Source organism: Zingiber officinale, chromosome 5A (genome assembly GCF_018446385.1).
Source record: "Zingiber officinale cultivar Zhangliang chromosome 5A, Zo_v1.1, whole genome shotgun sequence".
NCBI lineage: Eukaryota > Viridiplantae > Streptophyta > Magnoliopsida > Zingiberales > Zingiberaceae > Zingiber > Zingiber officinale.
In genome coordinates this window covers 44,887-70,052 of record NC_055994.1, presented here as the reverse complement: position 1 = coordinate 70,052, position 25,166 = coordinate 44,887, and the positions used below count along the sequence as shown (strand labels likewise).

At 40.0% G+C, this 25,166-nt stretch overlaps 5 protein-coding genes across 7 annotated transcripts; 3 read left to right on the top strand and 2 right to left on the bottom strand.

The window, feature by feature from the left end:
• Positions 1–5,316: 5,316 nt before the first annotated feature.
• On the bottom strand, positions 5,317–7,122 carry LOC121982557 (cinnamoyl-CoA reductase-like SNL6). The gene is made up of 5 exons (XM_042535706.1): positions 6,817–7,122; positions 6,408–6,574; positions 6,115–6,309; positions 5,868–6,021; positions 5,317–5,767 (listed from the first exon to the last, which is right to left on the bottom strand). The coding sequence occupies exons 1-5, from the start codon at positions 7,073–7,075 to the stop codon at positions 5,457–5,459; spliced, it is 1,086 nt and encodes a 361-aa protein (XP_042391640.1). The 5' UTR covers positions 7,076–7,122; the 3' UTR covers positions 5,317–5,456.
• A 381-nt stretch (positions 7,123–7,503) lies between these two features.
• LOC121982609 (zinc finger MYM-type protein 1-like) lies at positions 7,504–10,203 on the top strand. The gene is made up of 4 exons (XM_042535747.1): positions 7,504–7,619; positions 8,068–9,091; positions 9,212–10,004; positions 10,178–10,203. Exons 1-4 carry the CDS (start codon positions 7,504–7,506, stop codon positions 10,201–10,203), a joined length of 1,959 nt encoding a protein of 652 aa, XP_042391681.1.
• Positions 10,204–11,483: 1,280 nt separating this feature from the next.
• On the bottom strand, positions 11,484–14,386 carry LOC121982606. The gene is made up of 3 exons (XM_042535745.1): positions 14,369–14,386; positions 13,819–14,005; positions 11,484–11,818 (listed from the first exon to the last, which is right to left on the bottom strand). Exons 1-3 carry the CDS (start codon positions 14,384–14,386, stop codon positions 11,571–11,573), a joined length of 453 nt encoding a protein of 150 aa, XP_042391679.1. The 3' UTR covers positions 11,484–11,570.
• LOC121979183 (histone H2A variant 1-like) lies at positions 14,157–15,427 on the top strand. Of its 3 annotated transcripts, none has more exons than XM_042531111.1 (3): positions 14,157–14,265; positions 14,419–14,540; positions 14,906–15,427. In XM_042531111.1, the coding sequence occupies exons 2-3, from the start codon at positions 14,433–14,435 to the stop codon at positions 15,200–15,202; spliced, it is 405 nt and encodes a 134-aa protein (XP_042387045.1). In that variant the 5' UTR covers positions 14,157–14,265; positions 14,419–14,432; the 3' UTR covers positions 15,203–15,427. The 3 variants fall into 3 exon arrangements, with proteins under 3 accessions (XP_042387045.1, XP_042387047.1, XP_042387046.1); XM_042531113.1 differs by having other exon boundaries at positions 14,190–14,265; positions 14,422–14,540; XM_042531112.1 differs by having other exon boundaries at positions 14,202–14,265; positions 14,393–14,540.
• A 6,836-nt stretch (positions 15,428–22,263) lies between these two features.
• Positions 22,264–23,868, top strand: LOC121982556 (serine/threonine-protein kinase STY13-like). Its single transcript, XM_042535705.1, has 5 exons — positions 22,264–22,552; positions 22,640–22,761; positions 22,829–23,043; positions 23,113–23,422; positions 23,638–23,868. The coding sequence occupies exons 1-5, from the start codon at positions 22,264–22,266 to the stop codon at positions 23,842–23,844; spliced, it is 1,143 nt and encodes a 380-aa protein (XP_042391639.1). The 3' UTR covers positions 23,845–23,868.
• Positions 23,869–25,166: the final 1,298 nt, after the last annotated feature.

Below are 25,166 nucleotides of genomic sequence, written 5' to 3'. Positions count from 1 at the left end.
TAAAACACCGTGAATTTTGTATGCCACGTTAGTGTGGACGTATACAAATTCAACATTTGTAAAAGGAGGGTTTTATCCCATTAATTTTATTATTTTGTCAACCTAACTTTTTGACAAATAAAATTAATAGTTGGTATCTTTTGGTCACACAAATAATAGCAGTGACTCCGATGGGGAGGATACTATTAGATGTGTCTAAGTGTATACCATTACTTGACACTAAGTCCATTAATAAGATTATGCCTCTTCCGTTGGGGAAGATCACACGCTCTTAATTAACTTCCTATAGTCATCCAAAAATGGAAGTCTGTTCTAGTGATCCGCAAACAAGCTCATCCGTTATGGAGGAAGGCACTCAGAGCCAACGCGCAAGCTTGTTTGCATCACTTACAAACCAGTAATGGAGACCATGTGATTTACTTAAAAATCCCTCTCCCACTTAGTTATTTATGAATGAGGAATTTTAACTATGCTAGCCTACTAAAACTTGTAAACTAACATGCACACACAGCATTATATAAAAGCAATAAATAGAAAATTTAATTTTCAACTATTATGGCTTTTATCTCTAATTATCCTCCGTGTGTTGTCATCCCAAGCTGCTGCCATATTTGGCCACCGCCACCGGGTCTAGCTGTCACATCCATCTTGCTCCTAGTTTCGCTGCGCCTCTGGTCCTTAGAAGGTTCCACGCTTTGCAAGATTCGATCCGCGACATAAATAGAATTTTACATTTTGATCCTATATTTCATAAAAGGAATGTACATGTATCTAGATCAAAAAATAAAATCCTAATAAAACTAAATACAGCTCCTGCTGTATTTTAATACAATCATGCACACACAGATAAATGCCCTTGACATGTCCAAGGGTCCAATCACACACATAATAACTAAAAGTCATAATAGTTGGATCCTGCATCCACAAAGTTAGCACATCCTACTATTAACTTGCCTAAATTATGTATGACATGTGCATAATTAAACTAAATACCAAATACACAGAGGCAAAACCCTAGCTCTGATACCAATTGTTGGTTGCTACTCAGAAAACCTATAGGTTCCACTGTACAAAAATTTTGTACAAAGGTCTGAACCTTTTTCCTAGTTACCATGTGTTCTTTTAAATTAAATTTTGGATCGCCTGCGGAACTAACACATTTGATCCAAAACTTAATCTATTTGTTCTTTTAGGTTTTGACTTGGATCTCCTGCGGAACTTAACACGTTCGACCCAAGTCTCCTTAAGTTATTAATTCCATTAAATATTAATTTCCATAATTGGTTCCCAGTACTGACGTGGCGAGGCACATGGCCTTCTTGGATATGGGAGCAACCACCACCGACTAGACAAAACCTTTTATAGAAAGCTAATATTTAATTTCCTAAAATAACTTTAGGTTAACCAAATAGAACAATCAAATCACAAGGAAAAGAAAATACAAAAGAACACAACATCGAAAAACATATTCGAAATTCTAGAACGTAAGCCTCTTGTATTTGGTATTATTTCCATAAATAACTAGCATGATGCGGAAAGAAAAATTACTAGTTATACCTTGTAGAAAAACCTCTTGATCTTCTACCGTATTCCTCTTCTAACCTCGGACGTTGTGTGGGCAACGATCTTCCGAGATGAGAATCCACCAAGAACCTTCTTCTCCTCCTAGCTAGGTTCGGCCAAAACAAGAAAGCTTCACCAAGGAAGAAGAAAAACACCAACCAAGCTCTAAGAGATGCAAGCTTCCTCTCCTTCTTCTTCTTCTTCTCCAAGTAGTATCCGGCCTCCACAAGAACTCCAAGCAATAGAAAGTTTCGGCCACCACAAAGAGGAAGAAGAGAAAAGATGATGGCCGGCCACAACACCAAGGAAAAGAGGGAGAGAAAATAATAGAGCTTATCTCATGAAGGCACCCTCACCCCTTCTTTTATATTCCTTGGCCTAGGCAAATTAGGAAATTTAATTATAATAAAATTTCCTCAATTTCCTTGACATGATTTAATTGAGAAAAATAAAATAAAACTTCCCAATTAAATCTATATTGGCCGGCCACATCATTGGAGAACAAATTGGACAAGTTTCAATCAACAATTAAAACTTCCTAATTTGTTTTCAGAAATTTTTAAAAAATAAAATTTCTCTTTAAAAATCTCTTCATGGTTGATAAAAGGAAATTTCTATAATTTTAATTTTATCAACATGTGAATAATTTTAAAGAGAAAATAAAATATCTCACCAATCTACAAATAAGGAAAGAGATCTAATCTCTTTCTTTAATCTTTTGTAGATCTTTTATAAGAGAGATATTTTAATTTAAATTCTCTTTAATAAATTATTTCTTCCACATAATAAAAATTAAAATTAAAATTCCTTTTTAATTTAATTTGGCCGGCCCCCACTAGCTTGGGTTCAAGCTAGGGCCGACCACCCAAATTCATACCTAGGCCGGCCCTAGCTTGTTCCCAAGCTAGCTTGGCCGGCCCCTATTGGGTGGGAATAGAAGGTGGGTATAGGTGGGTATAGAACTCTACAAATAAGAGGCTACGATAGGGACCGAGAGGAGGAATTGGTTTTGGTCTCCCGATAAAATTAAGCATCCCGTGTTCGCCCCGAACACACAACTTAATTTTATCAATGATAATTCATTCCACTACAGAACTATCATTGAACTACCGCACCAATCCCAAATTACATTTTTGGGCTCCTTCTTATTATGAGCATGTTAGTCTCCCTGTGTTTAAGATATCGAATGTCCACTAATTAAGTGAGTTACTGACAACTCATTTAATTAATATCTAAGTCCAAGAGTAGTACCACTCAACCTTATCATCATGTCGGACTAAGTCCACCTGCAGGGTTTAACATGACAATCCTTATGAGCTCCTCTTGAGGACATTATCAACCTAGTATCTCTAGGACACAGTTTCCTTCTATAATCAACAACACACACTATAAGTGATATCATTTCCCAATTTATCGGGCTTATTGATTCATCGAACTAAACCTCACCCATTGATAAATTAAAGAAATAAATATCAAATATATGTGCTTGTTATTATATTAGGATTAAGAGTTTATACTTCCATAATAACCGAGGTCTTTGTTTCTTTATAAAGTCAGTACAAAAGAAACGACCTCAAATGGTCCTACTCAATACACTCTGAGTGTACTAGTGTAATTATACAGTCAAGATAAACTGATACCTAATTACACTACGACCTACTAATGGTGTGTTCCTTTCCATTTTGGTCGTGAGCTACTGTTTATAATTTATAAGGTACTGATAATATCATCTTCTGTATGTAACACCACATACTATATTATCTACAATATAAATTAATTGAACAACTACAACTAAATGTAGAAAATTTGACCAAATGTGATTCTTTATTTATAATGAATGTTTACAAAGCTTAGGCTTTCAGTATACACTCCAACAGGTTACACACCATTAATCCTCTTAATGTGGCCGGCCACATTAATGTGGGGGTTACACATGTGGTGGTCGGCCACACTAAGTGATGAGAGGTTTTCATTTGGTAAAATTGAATTGTGTTCAATGCTTCTTCTTCCTTGGGTGCTTCTCCCTCTCTCTAGCTTGCTGATGGTCGTGGCTTCATGGTGGAGAAGAAGTGAGAGTTGATTCTAAGCAACTAAGTGGTGTGAAGGTCACAAAAGGAGAGTAACTAGAGGAGTGTGTGAGTTCCTTTTTCCCTTCTCTCCTTTCTCACCTTTTAGATCCAATCCGAGAGCCCTAGAAAGTGCTAGCACACTTGTGAGTTCTCTTCTCCATCTTTGAGTGGTAGAAGACCACTCCTTGTTCGTGTGGATACCGCTAGGGGACCGTTTGCTTGACGGTCTCGAGATCTGGCTACCTTTGGACGTTGCGGGATTGCGAAGGGCACGCATCAAGAGTAAATGTTTTTCCCTCGTAGATCTAAGAGTCGATCGTGTTTTAAACTCGTACTCGCATTTTTCGAAAGTTTTACCTTGCACGAGATCCGTGGCTTGGGCGATTCGGGGTTTCCGCGACGCGAAAAGCGGTTTTCGCGGCCCGAAAAACCCAACACAATGTCCGTGTACCATCAGCCGATCGGGCACCCCACTTGTCCAACCGGGATAGAGAAGGTCCGACTCAACATCATCATGGCTCGGCCACATACCGAGCTTTTGATGTTCAGAGAAGTGTGTCAGTGGAGCACACGTCGAGTGGCCAGCTCCGCTCGGAGTTACATCGAACCTCGGAACCAGCCCAGCGGATCCATGACCGAGCAGATTACATTCAAAGCGAATCTCGAGCAGTGGGTGGTTGGCCAAGCGGTCATCCCGCTCAACTCGAGAACAATAGCGTTCGGACGACTGATGGTTGGTCGAACGGCTCACCCGCTCGGCCCAGTAACGGATAAAAGGAGGATCTATGATATCCTTATGGGAGTCTGTGTCATCGACAGACGGCATGGTCGCGCGGCATGGTCAGGCAGTGGATCGTACGACGGAAGCTTCTACTATCACGTCAGAGTTATGTTTGGGTCGGTAAGGTATGGTGTCAGGAACACTTTCCTGATATGTCTTTTCAAGGGAAGCTTTGAGAAGCGTGCATGCCCCGAGGAGCATGCACGCACGCCCCCAGAGCCCTATGTAAAGAGTCATAAGCTTCAACGAAGGTATGCTAATTTTTTACTGTAGTCACACTGTTACTCTGTTACTCTGCCTCCTTGCTCCCACATCGTCGATGACTGACTTGAGCGTCGGAAGGTCATCGCCGGGAACCTCTCCCAGACTCGGCACTGACATTGCTATGATTGTAGATTTCTCTAGCTCGAAGTCCATGCACGGTCAACAAGAACACCACATCTTCTAACATCCATTACCTCAACTCTCGGATAGAATCATCGTCGGATAGAATCATCGTGCAATATGTTAGAGAAGGGCGGCATGAATCAAATATCGCCATTGTCACGGGCAGATGGACGGGAAGTCATCAGCTTAAGCACACTGACAGGATCAGCAGCCTTGTCACGGCGATCTGCATGTTAGCTCTCTTGCAAACAATGACACCGAGACGAGTACATAATCCGCTCGATCCATCGAAAGAAGCAAGCAACAAGTAATAAGTGAGCCTTCTAATCATAGACAAAACCAACGCATTCTTAATTGGAATTTCATGGAATTCAATTGAAGATCAAACAAGTTAATTAATCAAATAACTGCAGGATCTGACAACCTAGATATTATATATCATAATTCCGGGATATGATAAATCTTATAAAGATATTATTTAATAATGCCGGCTTAATTTAATTTAATTTAGACTTATTTGAAAAAAAAATCTAAATAAATATTAAATTAATCATTAATCTAAATCAAATAGTTTATTAACCATGATCTTTTGGGACTTATTCTATTCCCAACAACTATCATCGGCAACGCCCGCCTATCGATCACTTCAAGAATGGTTAGGATCGTTCTCGTGAAAGAAAAGAGTACACATCGTAAGCACACCTCCTCCCTGAATTCATCAGCCGGAAAAGCTTCCGATTCGTCAGCTCCGACGCGGGCGGGCCGGCCGCCGGCGTCTCGCCCGCGAGGCTGAACGGAAAGCCGAGTCGCCGCTCCAGTTCCTCCATCTCTTCGACCCTTTGAACGATATGGTCGTAGCAGATATATCGCCCGCTGGCGGCGGCTTCATAGACCGCTACGTGCGCATCGGCTACTGTTTCCAAGTCGACCGTCGCGAGTAATCCTCCTGCAAACATCTCTTGAGATCCTGTCGATTCAACATAAACAGACGCGGATAGCAAGTGTCAATAATGTTTGATCATCTTTTTCTGAATCAGATTAGTTCAAGATTGATCGGTGGAACTGACTTTTGAGGTAAGCGATGGATCCGGTAGAGTTGCGCCGGTGGAATTCCGGGCCGGTGACGAGAGCCGGGCACACAGTTACTAAATGAAGGTTGCTCCCTCGAGTAGCTTCCCAAGCTGCCTTCTCTGCCATCGTCTTCCCCAGCGCGAACCACAGCTGCGATTCAGCAAAAAAAAAAAATTCTCAACACCTAAAAATGATGATTTTTTTTGGGGGTAAAAGATTGAATCTTGGTAGTCAAAATGCTACCTTTTTGTCCCGGCAGAGGCTCTCGTCACTCCAGCTACGCTCGTCGATGACGGAAGGACCTCGCCGGCCGTCACTCTGCCGCCATGTACAAGCCAGAAGAGAGGAGGTAAAGACGCATTTCCTCACGGACTCTGTTCTAACGCAGGCTCTGATCACTTGCTCCACTGCTCGTACCTCCATGTTAACCATTTGTTTCTGCAAAACAAGTTTTTTTTTCAGTTTTACTTCAGTAATTCGAAGGTAAAAGTGTCAGTTAGTCCAATTTGTTCTTGTTCTAGCATCAAGGAACTTACAGAGTAGCCAGAGAGGCCGCCGGGATCTAATGACGAGGAGGTGTGGAAGACGCCGGCGCAGCCGTCGAAAGCCTGGCACAAGCTTTCCACGTCCATGATTCCGGCTATCACCGGACGTAGGCCGGTGTGCTGGATTACATCCGTCATGCGGAGCTTATCCATCTCCTCTGAGAAAATTAAATACCGAGTCAGATCACGCGGTTCTTCTCGTCAGAATCGTCGCACATGTACTGTGAATACCAGGAAGATCGAAACAACGAACACAGAAACGAAAAGGGAAAATAAACGATCTGATAAAGAACATATCGAAAATGAGTTTAAAAACGACACCTTTCTTTCTTTCGACGATGAGAAAACCTAGAACGGAGTGAATCGGACACAAGTGATGAAAAACAGCAATTAAACGCACCTTGGCTCTCGACGATAAGGCGAACGGCGAATCCCTGGCGGAGGAGGCGTTGAACGATGGCGGAGCTGACGAAGGAGACGCCGCCGGTGACGCACACCTCGCGCCCCTCTCTCGCCGCTCCGCCGTCCTTCTTCCGCCGGACGCCATCCGGCCCCGGCTTCCTCACGTTGCCTACGGAGCTGCCAGTTTGACGCATTACCTCCTTCCGGAGCTCCTCTACCACCGCACCCTCCGCATCGCTCCTCCTCCAAATCCCCATCGCCACTTCCCTCTTTCACTAAAATGGAATCTTTTTTTCTAAAACGAGCGGCGAAGCAAACCTAGTCGATCGGCGGTATATATTCCCAAGATCAGTTTGATATTCTCACTCTTTATTTCTCCGATAACTTAAAGGAGCAACACCCTATCATTAAGCGCGAGGTACAGAAATGGTGGTAACAATAGCGAAGAGGTTTGGTTTCGGCTCGGCTCAGCTTGGCTCAAATCAACTTGGCTCGGTCAAGATGAGCATCCGTATTTTGACTTGTTGGTGATTTTTAATTTTATTCTTTTTATTTAACTACCTGTGTCACATTGTTCATCGTTTAATCAGGGCCGGACCTTCCATGAGGCCAAGGAGGCGGCCGCCTCAGGGCCCATCATAGGAAAGGACCCATTTTTTAAAAAAAAATTATAAAAAATAAGGTCATGCCGATAAACCCTATTCTTACAGAGGCAAACACCGTCGATTCTCAGTTTCTCATGGAGGCGACACACACCGACGTTGCAATACACGAGCACACGATTTCTGTAATTCTTCCCTGGTGTTCTTCCCACTGAGGCATAAAAAGAAAAGATTGGGAGCAGTGCCGTGCAGGATTTGGTTAGGCATCTTTTTGACTTTTTGCATCATTTTCTAAACATTTAAGTTGAATCTTCGTTAGGCTTTATCTTTTTGCATCATTTTCTAAACAATATGAATATTCCTATCTCTGCTTTACTTTTATGTTGGATGGTATTTCTCATGATCCTTCACTTTATGGGATTTTGATAATTGATTCTGTTTTTTTCTTATCTCCGCCTTGTTTATTGTTATCTAATTATTTAATTTTGGTAGTCATGTGAAGTTTGATATTGATATTAGGCACTTTATTTTATTTGTCGAATACTAAATTTAATAAACTCGGTCTTTTTTCTGGTAAAGGTTGAACCTAAATTGCAAAAGTATTTTATTGTTCTCTAATTATTAGGAACTCTTTTAATAATTTGCAGGAATAATAAAAGAATATTGAAAATGCCTCCTAAATATCTATCTGGAGCTCAAAAGAGAAAAATGAAACAAAGGGAGGAAGTATTAACTCAAAGTCAAGTCGGTGATATTAACAAATATTTTATTAGAAGTAGCAGAATAGAAAGAGATGAATTAGGGGATAATTCGGTGATTGAAGAACAAAGCCACAATGAAAATGAAGAATTGGTTGAGGCTGCCAATTTGATTGAGTCGAATGAAAACTTAGAAGAAGACTCTCAACCTGAAAAATTAAATTCGATTATGAATTTGGAGGATCCTGGAAATTGGAATAACATTGATCAAAAATTGAGAGATTACTTAATTGAAATGGGTCCAAAAAGAGTGAATGATTTTTTGTTTCCTAAGGATAGTAACAATAGGTATTTTGATTCATCACATTATACACGAGTAATGGCAAATGGACAAACATTAGATAGAAGATGGCTTGTATATTCTATTTTATTGGATAAAATATTTTGCTTCTGTTGCAAGTTGTTCAAGACTGAACAAATGATGAGTAGAATGGGGAATTTGGGTAATGATGGATACAAAGACTGGCGTAATATGCATAGAAGTCTTAAACAACATGAAGCTAGTAGAGACCATATGGATTGCATGATTGCTTGGGTTGAATTAGAAAAGAGGCTGAAAAAAAATCAAACAATTGATTACAGTATGCAACTTCAAATCAACAAAGAAAGACAACATTTGAGGCAAGTGTTAACAAGAATAATTCCCATTGTGAAAACACTTGCCAAAAATACTTTGGCATTTCGAGGGGATGATGAGAAACTTTATGTCGAGAACAATGGGTTATTTTTGCAAATGATAGAAATGGTTGCTGAGTTTGATCCAGTGATGGAGGAGCATGTTCGACGTTGTGAAGCAAGGGAATCTCAATATACATATTTTAGTCCAAAAATTCAAAATGAACTAATAGAGACGTTAGCAAATGAAGTGAAAAGGGCAATCATTGCAAAAGTTAAACATGCAAAATATTTTTCAGTAATACTTGATTGTACTCCAGATGCAAGTCATCAAGAACAAATGTCTCTAGTGCTACGATGTTTGGATGATTCGACGGACACACCAAAAGTAGAAGAATATTGGGTTGAGTTTTTGAAGGTGGATAACACATCAGGTCTTGGCTTATTAAGTGAACTTCTAAATGTGTTAACTAGAGTTGGGCTTGACATTGATGACATAAGAGGACAGGGGTACGACAACGGGTCTAACATGAGTGGAAGACACAAAGGTGTACAAAAAAGATTGCTTGAAATAAATCCGAGAGCCTTTTACACACCATGTGGTTGTCATAGTCTTAATTTGGCTTTAGTTGATATGGTGGAATGTTGTCCTAAAGCCAAATCCTTCTTTGGAGTGGTGCAACGGATCTACACATTGTTTTCTTCCTCTACAAAGAGATGGAAAATTTTTAAAGATAAGGTGTCTGGTTTGACCGTTAAGCCATTGTCACATACCCGTTGGGAAAGTCATGTTGAAAGTGTTAAAGTCATAAAAGAACAAATTGTAAATATAAGAGATGCTTTACTTGACTTGGCAGAAGTTGCTGAAGATTCTAAAACAAAGAGTGATGCGGAGACCTTAGCACTATATGATCTTGAGAGTTTTGAGTTCTTGCTTGGAATGGTAATCTGGTATAATTTGTTACGAGCAATAAATACTGTGAGTAAGTTTATTCAATCTGAATATATGGATATTGATATTGCGATCAACCTTTTACAAGAACTTGATCAATTTCTTGATAAGTTTAGAGAAGAGGGGTTTGCTAGTTCCATGAATGAAGCCGTGCAAATCGCAAGTGAAATGGGGATTGAACATAAATTTCGAGAAAAACGTATCATTCGAAGAAAGAAACAATTTGATGAAAGTTACAATGATGATGTGGCACGATCAGGTGAAGAGTCTTTTAGAGTTGAATATTTTCTGTTTATAATTGATCAAGCTCGATCTTCTTTTCAAGTTCGATTTGAACAATTTAAACAATATCAAGAGATTTTTGGGTTTTTATTGAATTTGGAAAAGTTAAAGAGTGAGCCTTTAACTAGCCTGATGAAGTCTTGTATGCAGCTTCAACAATTTTTGAGTCACGATAGACGTTCAGATATTAATGGTGATGAGTTGTGTTCAGAGTTGATGGTCGTGAGATGCTATTTAACAAATGAAAAAAGAGCAATTGATATGCTACAATGTCTGACAAAACTGAATGGTTTATTTCCAAATACTTACATTGCCTATAAGATTTTGTTAACAATACCAGTAACAGTTGCATCGGCAGAAAGAAGTTTCTCGAAGTTGAAGTTAATTAAGAATTATCTTCGATCAACAATGTCACAGGATAGACTACATGGGCTAGCAATGTTGTCGATTGAGAAAGAAATAGTCAGAGAATTAGATTATGCAAATTTGATAAATATTTTTGCTTCTAAAACAGCTAGACGAGTAATTTTTATGTAATTATTTCAAATATGTTTTAACTTTTTATCGATATAATATATTATTTTTAGTTTATTTATGTATTTAGTGTATTATTATGTGTAAACTGAGCATTACATTTATTTATCGTCACAAAAGGGCCACTTTTTATTTTCGCTTCAGGCCTTATCGAACATAGGTACGGCTCTGCGTTTAATCCAATTAAATCATGAAAATTAGAATCGCTAGCAATCTTACAACATTAGATGATACTTTTTCTTATTTTAATATATTTTGATCCAGTTTTACTTGAATAATAATATCGTTAAAATCTAACAATATATCTTAGAAGGAAAAAAAATAAGATTAGCTAACTTAACCGTGTTTTCCCACGTGCTCAAACTTCAAACTAATGACTTACATGCATTTTGTTAATCAAATGCTTTTAATCTTGAAATAAAATTAAATGTTTAGGTGGGGTTGCAATTAGAACAATTACAAGTATGATTAATTGAAGGAAAATACAGCACCACACACAACATTGTGGTGTTTGACCGTTGACTAAGTCAACTCGTTGACCAGTAAATGAGTGGGCATCAAGGAGGAGGCGATTAACAGGAATTGACTTTACTATTCGACCGCCGTGTGCGCATCGCACACGGCAGTTCTTTTGAAATTAAATACGTTTTAAGACTTTCCATTGCATTTAAACTCTCTTTTTTATTGTATTATTCTTTACAGTTTTTTTCTCTGAAACTTAAAATAATTATATTCTCAGGTATAAATTTAATAGTTTGAGAGAATGAGCGTTGTTAATTGGCTCGGCTTGAGCCGAAGCCGAGCCAGTGACTTGTAACTGGAAATTCAAATACACCTACCAACACGTGCGGAGTATGCTGCCTACCTCGTCGCAGCCACCTTCCACTCTCTAAACCATCAAAACTGTTTTGACTATTTCGTTAGAAAGAAAGTAGTTGTGGTAGTTTTTTTTCTTTTTTCTTTTTGATTTTGAGAATACTCTGAATCATGCTGCAAATTAAAAGGTTATTTACAAGTAGTTGGGAGCATTCATGGGGCACGTGCAGTCGAAATTCATCGTCTTACGGAGGCAAAGGCACATGAGACCTGCGGTTGGCTCTGTCAAGGATTCATAGTCATGGCGCGAGTGGGAGTAGTTGGAAGCCATGAATAAGAGATGCCTGATGCAGAGGACATGGAGGACAACTGCAATTGCATTGCTGGTCCAATGCCTGCCTTCTTTTATGGTCCTTCCAACTTGATACTTGCTACTTGCCCCTGAGAGAAAAAGCCAAGCAAGAACATCTTATTTTGCAATGTTTGGAGCACAACATAAACTGGCATGAAATATAATCATAGAAATGAAGCAAGGAGTGTGTGTGATCCATGACCATATTAAATAGAAGAGGCATAGCTATTAAAAATAACTGCTTTGTGGATACAGAGAGGTGTTCCATCATCAGTTACGTTCGTTAAGGTGGATATCAATCAGTTACATGGGAAAAAAAAAAGATGATGATATAGTCCATTCTTTTCTGATGAGTATCTTGTGAGCGGGCCAGAGGTAATGTGGAATTATTGGTCAAGATGATGCGTCAGTTAAAATCAAAATAAGATGACAATCAAAATCAAAATATGTACAGCTGAACGAGTCACTCTCGTTGAGGCTCGGCTCCCCACTCCTTAGTGCTAAGATACGCAGAATAAAATTGGTCAATCCCAAAGTCGATCAAACATAAGGGACCTAGCTCTCCGCTCTTCCAATATAAAGGCCTCAGTATAAATCCAGACAACTCTATAGCCTACCAGCCATACAAGGTTCAGCTCCCCACTCTCCTATGCAAATCTCTCAGCATACAACCAATCGAGCTCTAAAGCCGGTCGAACAGACAGGACTTAGCTTCTCACTTCTCATATGTAAGTTTCTCAGCATACATCCACCTGGACCTATAGTCGATCGGATCTCTAGGAGACCGCACTATTAGGGAATCATAATAACTTATCAGAAAATATTCCCTTATTCTGACATATACATATAATTGAACCTTTTTATGAGAGTAACTATACATCTTCCACTACTTGACATCAGACATTCTTAGCTGCATTATTGCAGAGGTTATAAAAGATTATTCATATACATGTAACGTAAACTTCTTCGGAGGATGACTGTATATGTTGCATCCCCCGACACATTCTAACATTAAACATTCTTTATCACTTCATTAATTGCAAAAGTTTTGAGAGATAATATAAAAAGAGGTCCTCTACGTTGACTAGAGGGCTCACTTACGTCAACACATCCAAAGACATTCAAATACCATTGTTTTAATGTTCTATTATTCATTTTCTTCTCCATTTTGTTCGATTATTATTTTAACTTAAGCATCGGAGTGCTTACTCAGGGACCCCTCCTTGATTCTCACTCTAAAATTCTCATTGGCTCTATCGTGGTATGTGTAGGTCCACAGCTCCCAGTTCCTAATCTGTAACTCCTAGCTCGAAGTCTCTCCTCTATTAGCATTCTAGCCACATCGCCAGCCCCTCCATCTCTTTAGCTTCCGAATAGGATCAATAACAATGGAAGTAACTTAGGACACTTGATAATTGATATTTGATATGTACTGCTATTGAATGCGAGAAACCCATTGTTCAAGTATATTTTGTTAGATATTTCTGGAGTCATCAGCCCAAGTTACTCTCCTTAAGTCCTACATGTCCCTGTTATGTTGTTTGATAGAGTGCGCCATATGCTGACATTTAGAGATTCCATCTTTCTCGGCTTCTCCAGTTTTATGGTGTGATAGAAGACACAGCCTTTCTTTCCTCTTTTATAATGCCTTGGATTCAATTATTTATTTATTCAACTTAATGGGCTAAGTTTATTTTTAATGAGCCAAAATTAAATTTTGATAGATTCTAGCCTCCTAATACCACTGTAACATATCCTTATCGATTCATATTAACACAAACTTTTCTCCCTTTTTTGTTTCTCAGATTTCAATGCACCAGTAAGTATTAAGCATTTGAGCAATTTAGTACGTAAGGTATCAGGAAGATGTACATCGTATACACAGTTCAAAATAGAGGCAGATCTACCATTAGGGCAATCTTAAACTTCAGAAAGGAACATGATTTTTTTTTTTCAAGGATAAATGAGTGAAACACAAATTCAGATAGCAGTAAAATCAATGTAAGTAACAAAGAATTCCGAGAAAGACGAGGATACAGAGATAAATCACAGAAAGGAGAGAAGCATCGGCAAGGAGAAGGGGACGAACCGATCGCCGTCAGTTGCCAGTCACCAACGGCGACGGAGCATTGGCTCCTGTCACGGGAGGCGGAGGGATCGCCTTGACGACGTTGCAAGGTGAAAGAGCGCGCGCAAAGGCGGCCGGCCCCCCAAAGTCCCAAGGTGAGGCCGTGTACCCGGGAGGTTGCTTTTGCGTGTCCGCTTCCGTTCTCCAGCTAAAAATAGTAATACTAATAATAATAATTATTATTATTATTATTATTGTGGGAAAATAATAAACTATGGAGAAATTCTTTTGCCCGCCGAAAAGTATAAACTCCCGCCCTTTTTTCTAATTTCAGTTTAGATTCCCGCCTTTTCTCCTTTAGATTAACTCCGATCTTATGCTTTATTCTCTCTTCCGATCGCTTGGGTCTCACTTCCGAGCCTCGAGCTATCGAGCGATCTTGGGAAACCAAAGAGGAAAGACTCGCAGGTACTCCTTTCTTCCTTCTCTCTTCCTCTGCAAGTTTCAAATTTTTGTTTTGGATCTACATCTGGGTTTGGGAAGTTGGATGCGCTTCTTTGTCTCACCGTACGGGGTTCTGTTTTAACATTTCTAGCTTTAAAATTTTCGATTTCATTGAAGAAGAGGGAGTATAGATGGCTGGCAAAGGAGGAAAGGGGCTTTTGGCAGCAAAGACGACGGCGGCGAACAAGGACAAGGACAAGAAGAAGCCGGTTTCCAGGTCCTCCAGGGCTGGATTGCAGGTACGATCCATTATTCCTTTCCTAGGCAACGAGATCTGTACAAAGTGCCATTTTGTGCTAGGGTTTCATGTATGAAAGTTGCAATTTGTGTTTCAGAGTTCGATGCTCATGCAAGTTGTCATCTTTTCACCTGCTAGTTGAGTTTACCATTGAATCCTTGATCTTGCTGAGAAAATTGATTCGTTAATTCAAAACCAGATCAGATTGATCTTGCTTATTACCATTTTTGATAATTTCACTCTTTAATTTGATGCAATGCTTTCCTAAGCTGACCTAGTATGTATGGTAGATGTGTTCCCAAATGAAATTATGCACAATTATGCTTCTCTTATGCTGTTTTCTTTGTGGGCACCTTTATTTTGTAGTTCCCTGTTGGCCGAATTCATCGTCAGCTCAAAACCAGAATTGCTGCCAATGGACGTGTCGGGGCTACAGCAGCAGTGTACTCGGCAGCAATTCTGGAGTACCTGACTGCTGAAGTCTTGGAGCTTGCAGGGAACGCAAGCAAGGATCTCAAAGTGAAGCGCATCACTCCGCGCCACCTTCAGCTGGCCATTCGCGGGGATGAGGAGCTTGACACCCTCATCAAGGGCACCATCGCCGGTGGCGGTGTCATTCCGCACATCCACAAGTCCCTCATCAACAAGTCGACCAAGGAATGAATAACAATCTTCGGCTAATGGTTTTAGGATATCTGTGTGTAGCCTTAGTTCAGGTCGTTAGCTAATTTAGTACTGCTCTACATTAAGTTACTAGCTTTGATCAATAGAATGTTTGCTTTAGCTTTTCTAGTTGTATTCGTGTGCAGCTGGAAACATGGTGTTGTTACAGATGATTTCATCAAGTGCTGTTTGTTTTTGTGTTCTAATCTAAAAATATTTTTCTTTCATGCTGAGAAAGATTGTGGCAAAAAGGTGAATACGTTCGCCCCTAGCGTATCCACCAATCTGTCTTAAGGTCAATACAGAAGAGGTAAATCACGGACGACTATTAGTTTTTGGAATAATGATTAACACATAATAGAGGTATTTATTTTGATTTTACCGAGATCCGAACTTTAGACTTCATTGTGACAATATCTCATGCGCTAATCATTAGATCCATCTAAGAGGATTTCATGCTCATCTATTTGTTGATAACAAATTAAATCAATTCATTTTACTGTTTCAGAGTTAGAATATTTAAATAGAAAATAAGATGGCAACTGATCTGATTCTTGGGCCAAGTTGCATTCTTCTAAGTTGAATTCTATCGTCTCCTGCTGAGTTGGACTTAAAATGGGTTAAATTTTGATGGCTTACTAAATCAGCTTCCGTTGGGTTGGTTTTTTGCCGAGTCGAATTTATATCAAATCGAATTCTACAGGGTTGGATATTGGGGAGTTAGCTTTTGACAGGTAAGGTCCTGTCTAGTGACTGTTGGTACCTAGAGATGAGTAGGTAGGTATGGTAATGGATAAGATTTAAGTTGAATTTTATATTTTTCGTATTTATTTCTATTTATTAAATTTATCTATTATATATCTATCCGATGTTTAATTTTTATCCTTATCTTATACACGTTAGAGGATCGGATATCCATATTATATTCATCATCTTATTACTACTTACTATTTTTTTAAAAAAATAATAATAAATAAATTATTTCAATGAATTTATGAATATATATTAAATTCTTATACTCCTCACGTTCTTTCGATCGAGTGAGTATTTCTTTTAGAAAAAAAAAAATGAGACACATGTTGATGATCAGGTAAAGAAACAAATTAAGTTTTTTCTGTGATGGGAAGTGTAGGATTGAAACAAACAAGAGAAGGGGGGGAGGGGGTGAATCTCATTTTAAAAATTTACTTTTCGATTTTAGAAATTTAATGGAAAACTAAGTATGCAACAAAAGAATTAAGTAATAGAAGCATAATTCTATTCCAAGGCTTACGATCCCTTGGACCATATCAATTGGGCAATCCGCTAAAAATCGAACTTGGGTTACAAATGAAGAAAGTATAACAAGCTACGCTTTCTTATGCAAGAATAATATAAAATTAACTTAATTAAAAACATTGATTTTATCCATACGAAAATGTAGTCGAAGAACGAAGCTCAGTGTCATGTGTCTACAGCAATTGGACATAGTAGAATTGTAGTAGAGGGGTATAGTAATGCAACACAGCAAAAAGAACTAGAATGCTTATACAGAAGATATATTGAAAAAGCTGGTTGAACCACTCTTTTATACTGCATTGGAGGCGCTCCCAATGACCCAGTGTGCCTCAATTCGAATTGATTTGATCCGAGTTTGTTGCTGTTTATCCACTGGGGGTTCCTCCAATCCTCTGACGGCGCCTCCAGTCCCATCTAAGGCACCTCTAATCAATCCAAGACACCTCCAATGGTTGAAACTTCATCCATGAAGTTTATCTATGTGGAGGTACCTCCATCCATCCAAGACGTTTTCAGTGCCTCATCTGAGGTGCCTCCAATTATCTTAGGCACCTCCTGTACTGTTTATCCAGGGCACCCTTCATTCAACTTTGGCACCTCGAGCACTGTTCATCAGAGGTTTATTTTTACTCTAACTCTTGCAAAACATGTTAATCTTAAATGACAAAGAATACCTACAAAACTGAGTTAGCATACATAATAAAATTTATTAATTAGATTATGTCCGACATAACCAAGATCTAGTCTCCATCTTAACTTATATTTCTAAAATAGATCTAAGTTGGTTCAGCGCCTACAATCTCATTGGGACTCGCTCTCATTAGATCTCTCTCCTCCAGTTCTTTGTCTAACCTTACCTACCAAACATGTGGTCATTCAGACATGTTTGGACTTTCTTTAATTCTGCTTAGTGTATGATCAACTTTATCAACTAAGACTTTCTTGCAACACCAAGTTCACATAATAGATATAAAATATTAAAGTAAAGCAGTGTTAGCGATATTCAAGGTCCGGTTGACAGAGCGCGGTCGACCAAAAACCATTTGATCACACATGCTTAGAGTTCACTCATCCAAGACTTCTCATTACCTAAGGTTACCTCCTCCTAGGATTTTCCACTGTCTAGCCTCACTCACTAGGAATTTTCATTGTGTAGCTTCACTCACTAGGACTTTCACTACTTAGCTTTGCTCACTAAGACTTTCATCGCATGCTTCACTCATTAGAGTCTAGCTTCACTTAATAGGACTTTCACTGTCTGGATTCACTCACCAGGACTTCCCCTTAACTAATCTTTAGTTGGGACTAGTCACTCAGTAGACTTCTCATATACTAACCTCTGGTTAAAAATTACTTTTACCTAATCTCCAGTTAGGACTAGTCACTCAGTAAACTTCTCACCTGCCTAACCTCCAGTTAGAACTTACTCTTGTTAGTTATCTAGTCTTGACTAGACTTCTCTTTCCAAATATCAAGTTATGTTTGGATCAACCCTTGGTCAAACCGACCAAACATAGGTACATTATCAAAATCGAAATCCACTAACAAGAAGCAGGCTAAAGTTTATTTTTCTTTAAAAAAAAAAAACAAGGCTATATATATATAGGGTATGGGTAGGATTTTATCACATCCACTTCCATACTCAAACCTAAAAATACTTATACCCGAATATCTGATTATTTAATCGGGTCTAAAAATTTTCTCCATATTTTCCTCTATTCGGGTCGAATATCAGATTCCCCATCAAATTTAGGGGAAATTGTCATCCCTAGGTAGGATCCCGGCTAGTCGGATTTTGGTGGATAATATCCTAACAAGTTAGCTTTTGGCAAGTAGGGTTCTAACAAATCGACTTCTAGCAAGTAGGATCCTGATGACTCAACTTCTAGTAGGTAGAGTCTCGACAAGTTAACTTTTAACAAGTATGATCTTGTTTATTGGAATAGATTAATAGAAGATTAAAAGGGAGTCATGGTGCACCTTGGTATGACTCCTCTGACACTTAAGTCAATTTTAAGATAAGACGAAATGGGAAAAAACAAGTAATGAAGTAAGAAAAATGACAAAGTTGAATGTATTCTACCCTCTCCTTTTCGGTTAATACTACTACCTTATATAGAGGAGACCGAAGAGTATCCGAATTTCGAGGCATGGGCACACCTCTACAATGGTCGTGTCTCTTTTCTTGTTTAGCATTGTAATTATTAGTCGCGACACCTTTATTATCCTTTAACCCGTGCATCTCTTTCTTTCTTACGCTCTTTAATACGTGGGGCTTTATAACTGATGCTCTTTTTGCGATTGATTCCTCTTTGGTTCGATAACTGCCTTATCCCGCATGTATCCAATTTCCTTAGATTTGCTGGAGCTCCTCACAAACCGAATCGAGTGAGGTGAAGCTCCGACGTTAGATGGCCTCTGCAGACTCAGTCTAACTCGATCCAAGCTTGTCATGGGCTAAACCGGCCTAACCTCAACCTTATCTAAACTTGAGCTAATCAGAATCTATATTGACGAGGTGTTGGTCATGCCATGTGTCGCCCATCCTCTTCTCCACTTTAGCTCCAATTGTAGTAAAAAAGGTAAACTCCGCCACCCGAGCGGTCTCACACAGTCGGCCCGACGACCATCTGTGATGAGATAAATCATGAAACTACAGTTGACCACTATGGGAGGACATTTTTTCCTACTTTGCCAAGATTTGACCCCTTAACTATTATAGTAATATCTATTCTGCAATAGTCAACTCAACCATACCCCAGGAGCAATAAATAGCTCCAATTGTGGCATTGGAGCTACAATGTGGCAAAAGACGATTCTCTCGCCCCCAGCGCCCCCGCCAACTCGTCCCTAGGCCAATACGGAGGAGGTAAATCACGGGTGGCTACTAGCCATTAGTGCAAATGGCCAAGACATGGGGGAGGTTATGCTCGGTCACGCCGAGTTTCGACCCCAATACCTCATATGGCAACACCCCATACCTTAACCATCGCACCGTCCCGAGGGGATGGTATTGGAGCTACAATGAACTTTGACAAGATAGTATCAAATGAGAAATGCTTGAATCTCATGATCTAGGGTTTATGGACACCATGTAATTGTCAGATAAAGGGAAAAGAAGAGAGTACAGAAAAGAGTGTGATCAATACATATGGATTTCTCAAACATAAATAAAGAGATTGAGAGAGGGAAAGATACTCACACTTCTGCCCTTCTTCTAATTCTCCTGGTTTGTGCCCAACACGGAAGAAATGAAGCTGTCAAAACATGATCTAGCCTGGGAAGGAACAAGACATGCAGTTGATTTGGATTCACGCATACTCCTTTTTCTTTTATTTCAGAGAATCCAAATCTACTTCAATTTGGTGCTCAGCTAACTAGATCATGCTGGCAGCTTCACTCCTTCCCTTGGACACTCTAAACTTCAAGACATCAACAGAGGCGAAGATCAAGATGCATATATATATATATATATATATATAAACCCTGAAGGAATGGAGACAGAAAAGCATGGCATGTGATGGACAACCTTTCTGAACACAATTAACCTATAATGAACATATTTGACCCATCACCTTCAATAAATACTTCGATGTATAGATGAAACATAACTTAAGTTGGTTCTGCAGTTTCATGTCTTTCCCTCTTCACATGCTAATCTCGGTCCACTTTGATTCTCTTTGCTTGCATGCATGTTATCCCTAGTAATAGAGGGCAGTACATCCCTACACAGCTATCATTTTGTACCATTTGAAATGGTTATTGTATTGCTTGGCTTTAGCCATGGAAGGATTAATTAATGAAGATTGGAACTTGAAACAATTGGTTGTTTTACTGACCTAAATTCATACAAAACCAACTGATATGACGTGTTATAAATGACCTCAAAAGTAATGTAGGGCTGATAGCGAAGATAATGTGATAGTTAAAGTTAAGATGAGATGATAGTCAAAGTTAGAGTGTATATATTCGAACGAACCATCTCTCAGAAGCAGAGCTTCCAACATAAACCTAGATAGCCACAGAGTCGGCCGGACCCATAGGACTCAACTCTTTACTTCTCGTGGACAGAGCTTCTAGCATAAATCCGACCGACCATAGATCCAGTCAGACCTATGGAACTCAACTCCTCACTCCTCGTGAAGATCGAGGGCTCCCAGTATAAACCAAACTGGCCACAAAACTGACCGGACCTATGAGACACAACTCCTCATTCCTCATTAATAAGGCTCCCAGCATAATCCCGGCCGACCACAGAACCGATCAAATCTACAGGACTCAGCTCCCCACTCTGCACACGGGCATGATTCTCAGCTTAAATTCAGTTGGCTCCAGGACAATCGGACTCTCTCTAATAGATAATATTGTCAAAGAATCACAACAAACTGTCAGAGAATATTCTATTATTGACATATACACACAATGAAACTTTCCTCTACCTAAGGAAGGTTGTCGTATATCCTCCACTACCTGACATATTCTGACACCTGACATTCTCTGCCGCCTCATTATTGCGAAGATTATAAGATGTGATATAAAAAGGAGTTCTCTCCGTTGGCCAAGTACGCCTACACATGCCTACGCATCCATATTTACTGTTCTACTGTTCATCTTCTTTTCCATTTTCGCTCGGCTACTGTTCTGACTTGAGCGTCGAAGTGTCTGTGTAAGGGACCCTCTTCTTGGTTCTTGCTCTAACGTTCTTATGGGCTTTGTCTATGGTGTGTAGATTCATAGCTCCTAGCTCCAGGTTCATCCACATCATTAAGGTCTTTGTCCCCTCACCATCGACATCGGAGTCACCTAGCCAGCGACGCGCCATCTCCCGCTTTCAAATCATATCACCGACCATAGTAAACTACTCATCTCGGATGGAACCTAACAAATGAAATCTAAATCTAGCAGTGTCAAATAGATTGAGCTTGAGCAGCACATGGTCAATTCAACATGACTCGAGTGCAAAAGGTTGCTTGACCATGTGGGCTATATCGGGTTGGACTAAATTCTTTCTATTCCAACTTTCTAATGGTGTTTCATGTGAGTAGAAACTAATAAAACTTTATCATTTAATATACATGTTTCATGTGTTGAGACACAATGCACTATGTATAAATCAATCATGGTGCAATTGATTGTTTTATTACATTTATGTGAGTAGAATTTGAAAAAAAAAAAATATGAATTTAATACAATTAATATGAATAAATATAACAAAATTACAAAGAATATATATACATCAGAAGTTAGTGTTGTAATGCCAATTTCTGAAATTCTTTTATTTAGCTTATTCAGTATTGTTCACTCATTTTTCTGTATTTTAAGGGTGTGGACTTGCGCCATTGATCTCCCTCTCTTTTCTCTCCTCCTTTCCTTTCGATTGCACCCACTCTCCCCTCTCTTCCTTATTTGGTCCTCCGAGGCAAGCTTAAGATCGTCACTAATGGCATGTTGATTGTGGGAAACCAATTTGGCATTCTGTCTTCCAGGGTAATGCTTCACCTTTACTTTTCTCCTCGAGTTTTATGTTTCAGAAAGATGAAGCATTGAGTTCTTCACTAATCCTTGTCTCTGAAAAAATCTTAGCTTTGCCTGGAGCTGGTGTTTGAGTTGGTTTTCCACATTCAGCACAATCTAGAACAAGAATTATAGACTGGCACTACTTTCCACCATTATTTTTGGTAATCGGCTTCGATGAGTGTTCATGGTTTCTACTGATTTTTGCCTTAGAACTTTATCAGCTTCTATTTTGCAGAACATCTCATTTTGGAGAGTCTTTTCTCGCCATGGATGCAAAGGGAGAAGTGAAGGATAGACCGCATTTGAACGAGATCGAGAACTTCTCCGAGAGCAGCAAAGATTTGTTCATAAGAGCTGATAAAATCGATCTGAGAAGCTTAGACATACAGCTAGAGAAGACCCTCTCAAAGATATGGTTAAAGGACAGGAGCCCTTCCGGGAAGCCCAGGGAAGAATGGGAGATCGATCCGTCGACATTGGAGATGAGGTATGTCATCGCCCATGGAACCTATGGCACTGTTTACCGGGGAATCTACGGCGGCCGAGATGTCGCAGGTGCAATTTTCACAAGAAAACTTTCGAGTGATATATCCTTTTTCATTCACTCAATTTCTTTAATCGGATTGAATTTGTGTTCTATAGTGAAGCTGCTTGATTGGGGACAAGAAGGGACTTCCTTTGACGCTGAATCCTCTTCTCTTCGAGCAGCATTTAGGCAAGAAGTCGCTGTTTGGCACAAACTCGACGACCCAAACGTCACCAAGGCAAGAACTGACTCTGCTCCTGTAGTTCTTCTTTGTGATATGTCTAAACGATTTGGATTGGTTGCAGTTTATCGGAGCTTCAATGGGGACTTCAAACCTCAAGATCCCTCGGAGGGATGCCACGGCCGGAAACGTCGGCTGTACTGGTCTTCCCGGCCGGGCTTGCTGCGTCGTGGTCGAGTATGTCGCCGGGGGCACTCTGAAGCAGTACTTGATCAAGAACAGGAGGAAGAAGCTGCCTTTGAAGATCGTGGTGCAGATCGCGTTAGACCTCGCTAGAGGGTGACTAGTCTCGATTCCACCGCGCTGTCTTTGTTGTCTCTCTGTTCTAACAGATGCGTGTGCTTGCAGGCTGAGCTATCTGCACTCGAAGAAGATCGTGCATCGCGACGTCAAGACTGAGAACATGCTGCTGGACGTCAATCGCACTCTGAAAATCGCCGATTTCGGCGTCGCGCGCGTCGAGGCTCAGAATCCCAGGGACATGACCGGGGAAACGGGGACGCTGGGGTACATGGCGCCGGAGGTCCTCGACGGGAAGCCCTACAACAGAAGATGCGACGTGTACAGCTTCGGCATATGCCTCTGGGAAATCTACTGCTGCGCCATGCCGTACGCCGATCTGAGCTTCGCGGAAGTGTCCTACGCGGTCGTTCGACAGGTAGGTTCGTTCAACGATCTAGTGGCTAGCGCATAAAGTGTTATCATCATGACATCTAGGGTTCGAATCTCGGTAAAGTCGAGATAAATATCTCTCTTGTGTGTTAGTCACTATTACAAAGGCTAGTAATCGTCCATGATTTATTTCTTCTGTATTGACTCTGAGACGGATTGACGAGAATGCAAACTGAAACCTTGTCTTGAATTGACATGCAGAACTTGCGGCCGGAGATTCCCAGGTGCTGTCCTGGTTCTTTGGCGAGCATAATGAAGAGATGCTGGGACGAAAACCCGAACAAGAGGCCGGAGATGTGTGAGGTCGTGAAGCTCTTGGAGGCGATCGATACTAGCAGGGGAGGCGGCATGGTCCCTGGCGGCAGGTCGGCCAGCTGCTTCTGCTTTTCCGTGACCCGGGGTCCTTAAACTGAGTCGTCCTCCGTATTACAGCAGAAGAGAAGAGAATGCCTCAAGTTTTTTATGAGGCTAGAAAGTATACAATGCACTGATTATATGTTTACTTTGTTGTGTTATTTAAGGGGTTCCATTTCGTTCTATCACTTAAATGAATTGAACAAGTTTGATGTTCAATTTAGCAAGAGGTTGTGACAAAATTCTTGAAATATACAAATTATTTAACATGTGGAGAACAATGTGATTGCCTTTGATGACAAGATTTTGTGTGTGTTTCGCATTATGTAAATGTCAAAAAAAAAAAAAAATGCAAATGTACTTGTATTATGAATACATTTGCGAAGAAAGATGATAGCTTTAGCATTTCCGAAATATAAGACTATAGTTTTAACATTTAAGAAATGGAAATCTAATTATATATTATGTAATTATATTTTTTATTACTTTTTAATATGATTGTATGTTTTTTTATGAAGTTATATATTTTTAGTCTGGTTATTTATATTTTTTATGAATATTGAAAGAGAATTATGTGGTAAAGTTTAAATTTTGAGACTAAGATAATTTCAAATTTGTTAAATTATAATTCTAAAAGTGATTAAATTTGTACCTCTATTATGTTTTTCTGTTAATCACAAGTTTGTCCATTAATATTATTGTGTTAATTTAATAGTTGTTTCTATCTGCCAACCATAGTGAGTCAAAGGCAAGAGCTGTCCGCTTTCTTATTGGTCAAATCTTACAGTTCGGATCCTCTGGACCAGGGAACCCTGGACCACCCCTGGACCACAAAACCCATATAAAACGTGTATCACGCGCAAGGCACGTGCACGCCCGAAACTCAACTCACGCGAAACGCAAGCATTGGCAGTAGAAACACTCACGCAGAAACGCACCCATTTGCTTGCAGCCCTAACCTCTCGCGATTCTTCCACCTCCGCGCTCCGCCGGCGACCAGGGAACCCAGACCCTGGCCCCTCCCCAACGCCCACCTCCAGCGTCGGCGACGAAGTGACAGCGTCCCCGACGGTCTTTTGGTTCCGCGACTCACGCAGAAACCAACTGGGATCCTCCGGCGGCGATGACACAGTTCCCTAACTCCTCTGAGGCACAGCCCTGCCCGCGACCGGCGACGGCCCAAGCTCTTCCACCATTAGGGCTGATTTCCCATTTGCTGGTGTGAACAAGTTCGGCCTCCAACAAACGTGAGTAATTCTGGTCTCTGAAAGTTGACTTTAAAGAGACCAACTAGTCTATTGGTTCATAGGATTCATTGGAATTAGTTCCAATCAAATGTAAGACCTTCAATGCCATCTTATGTTACAGAAAATTGA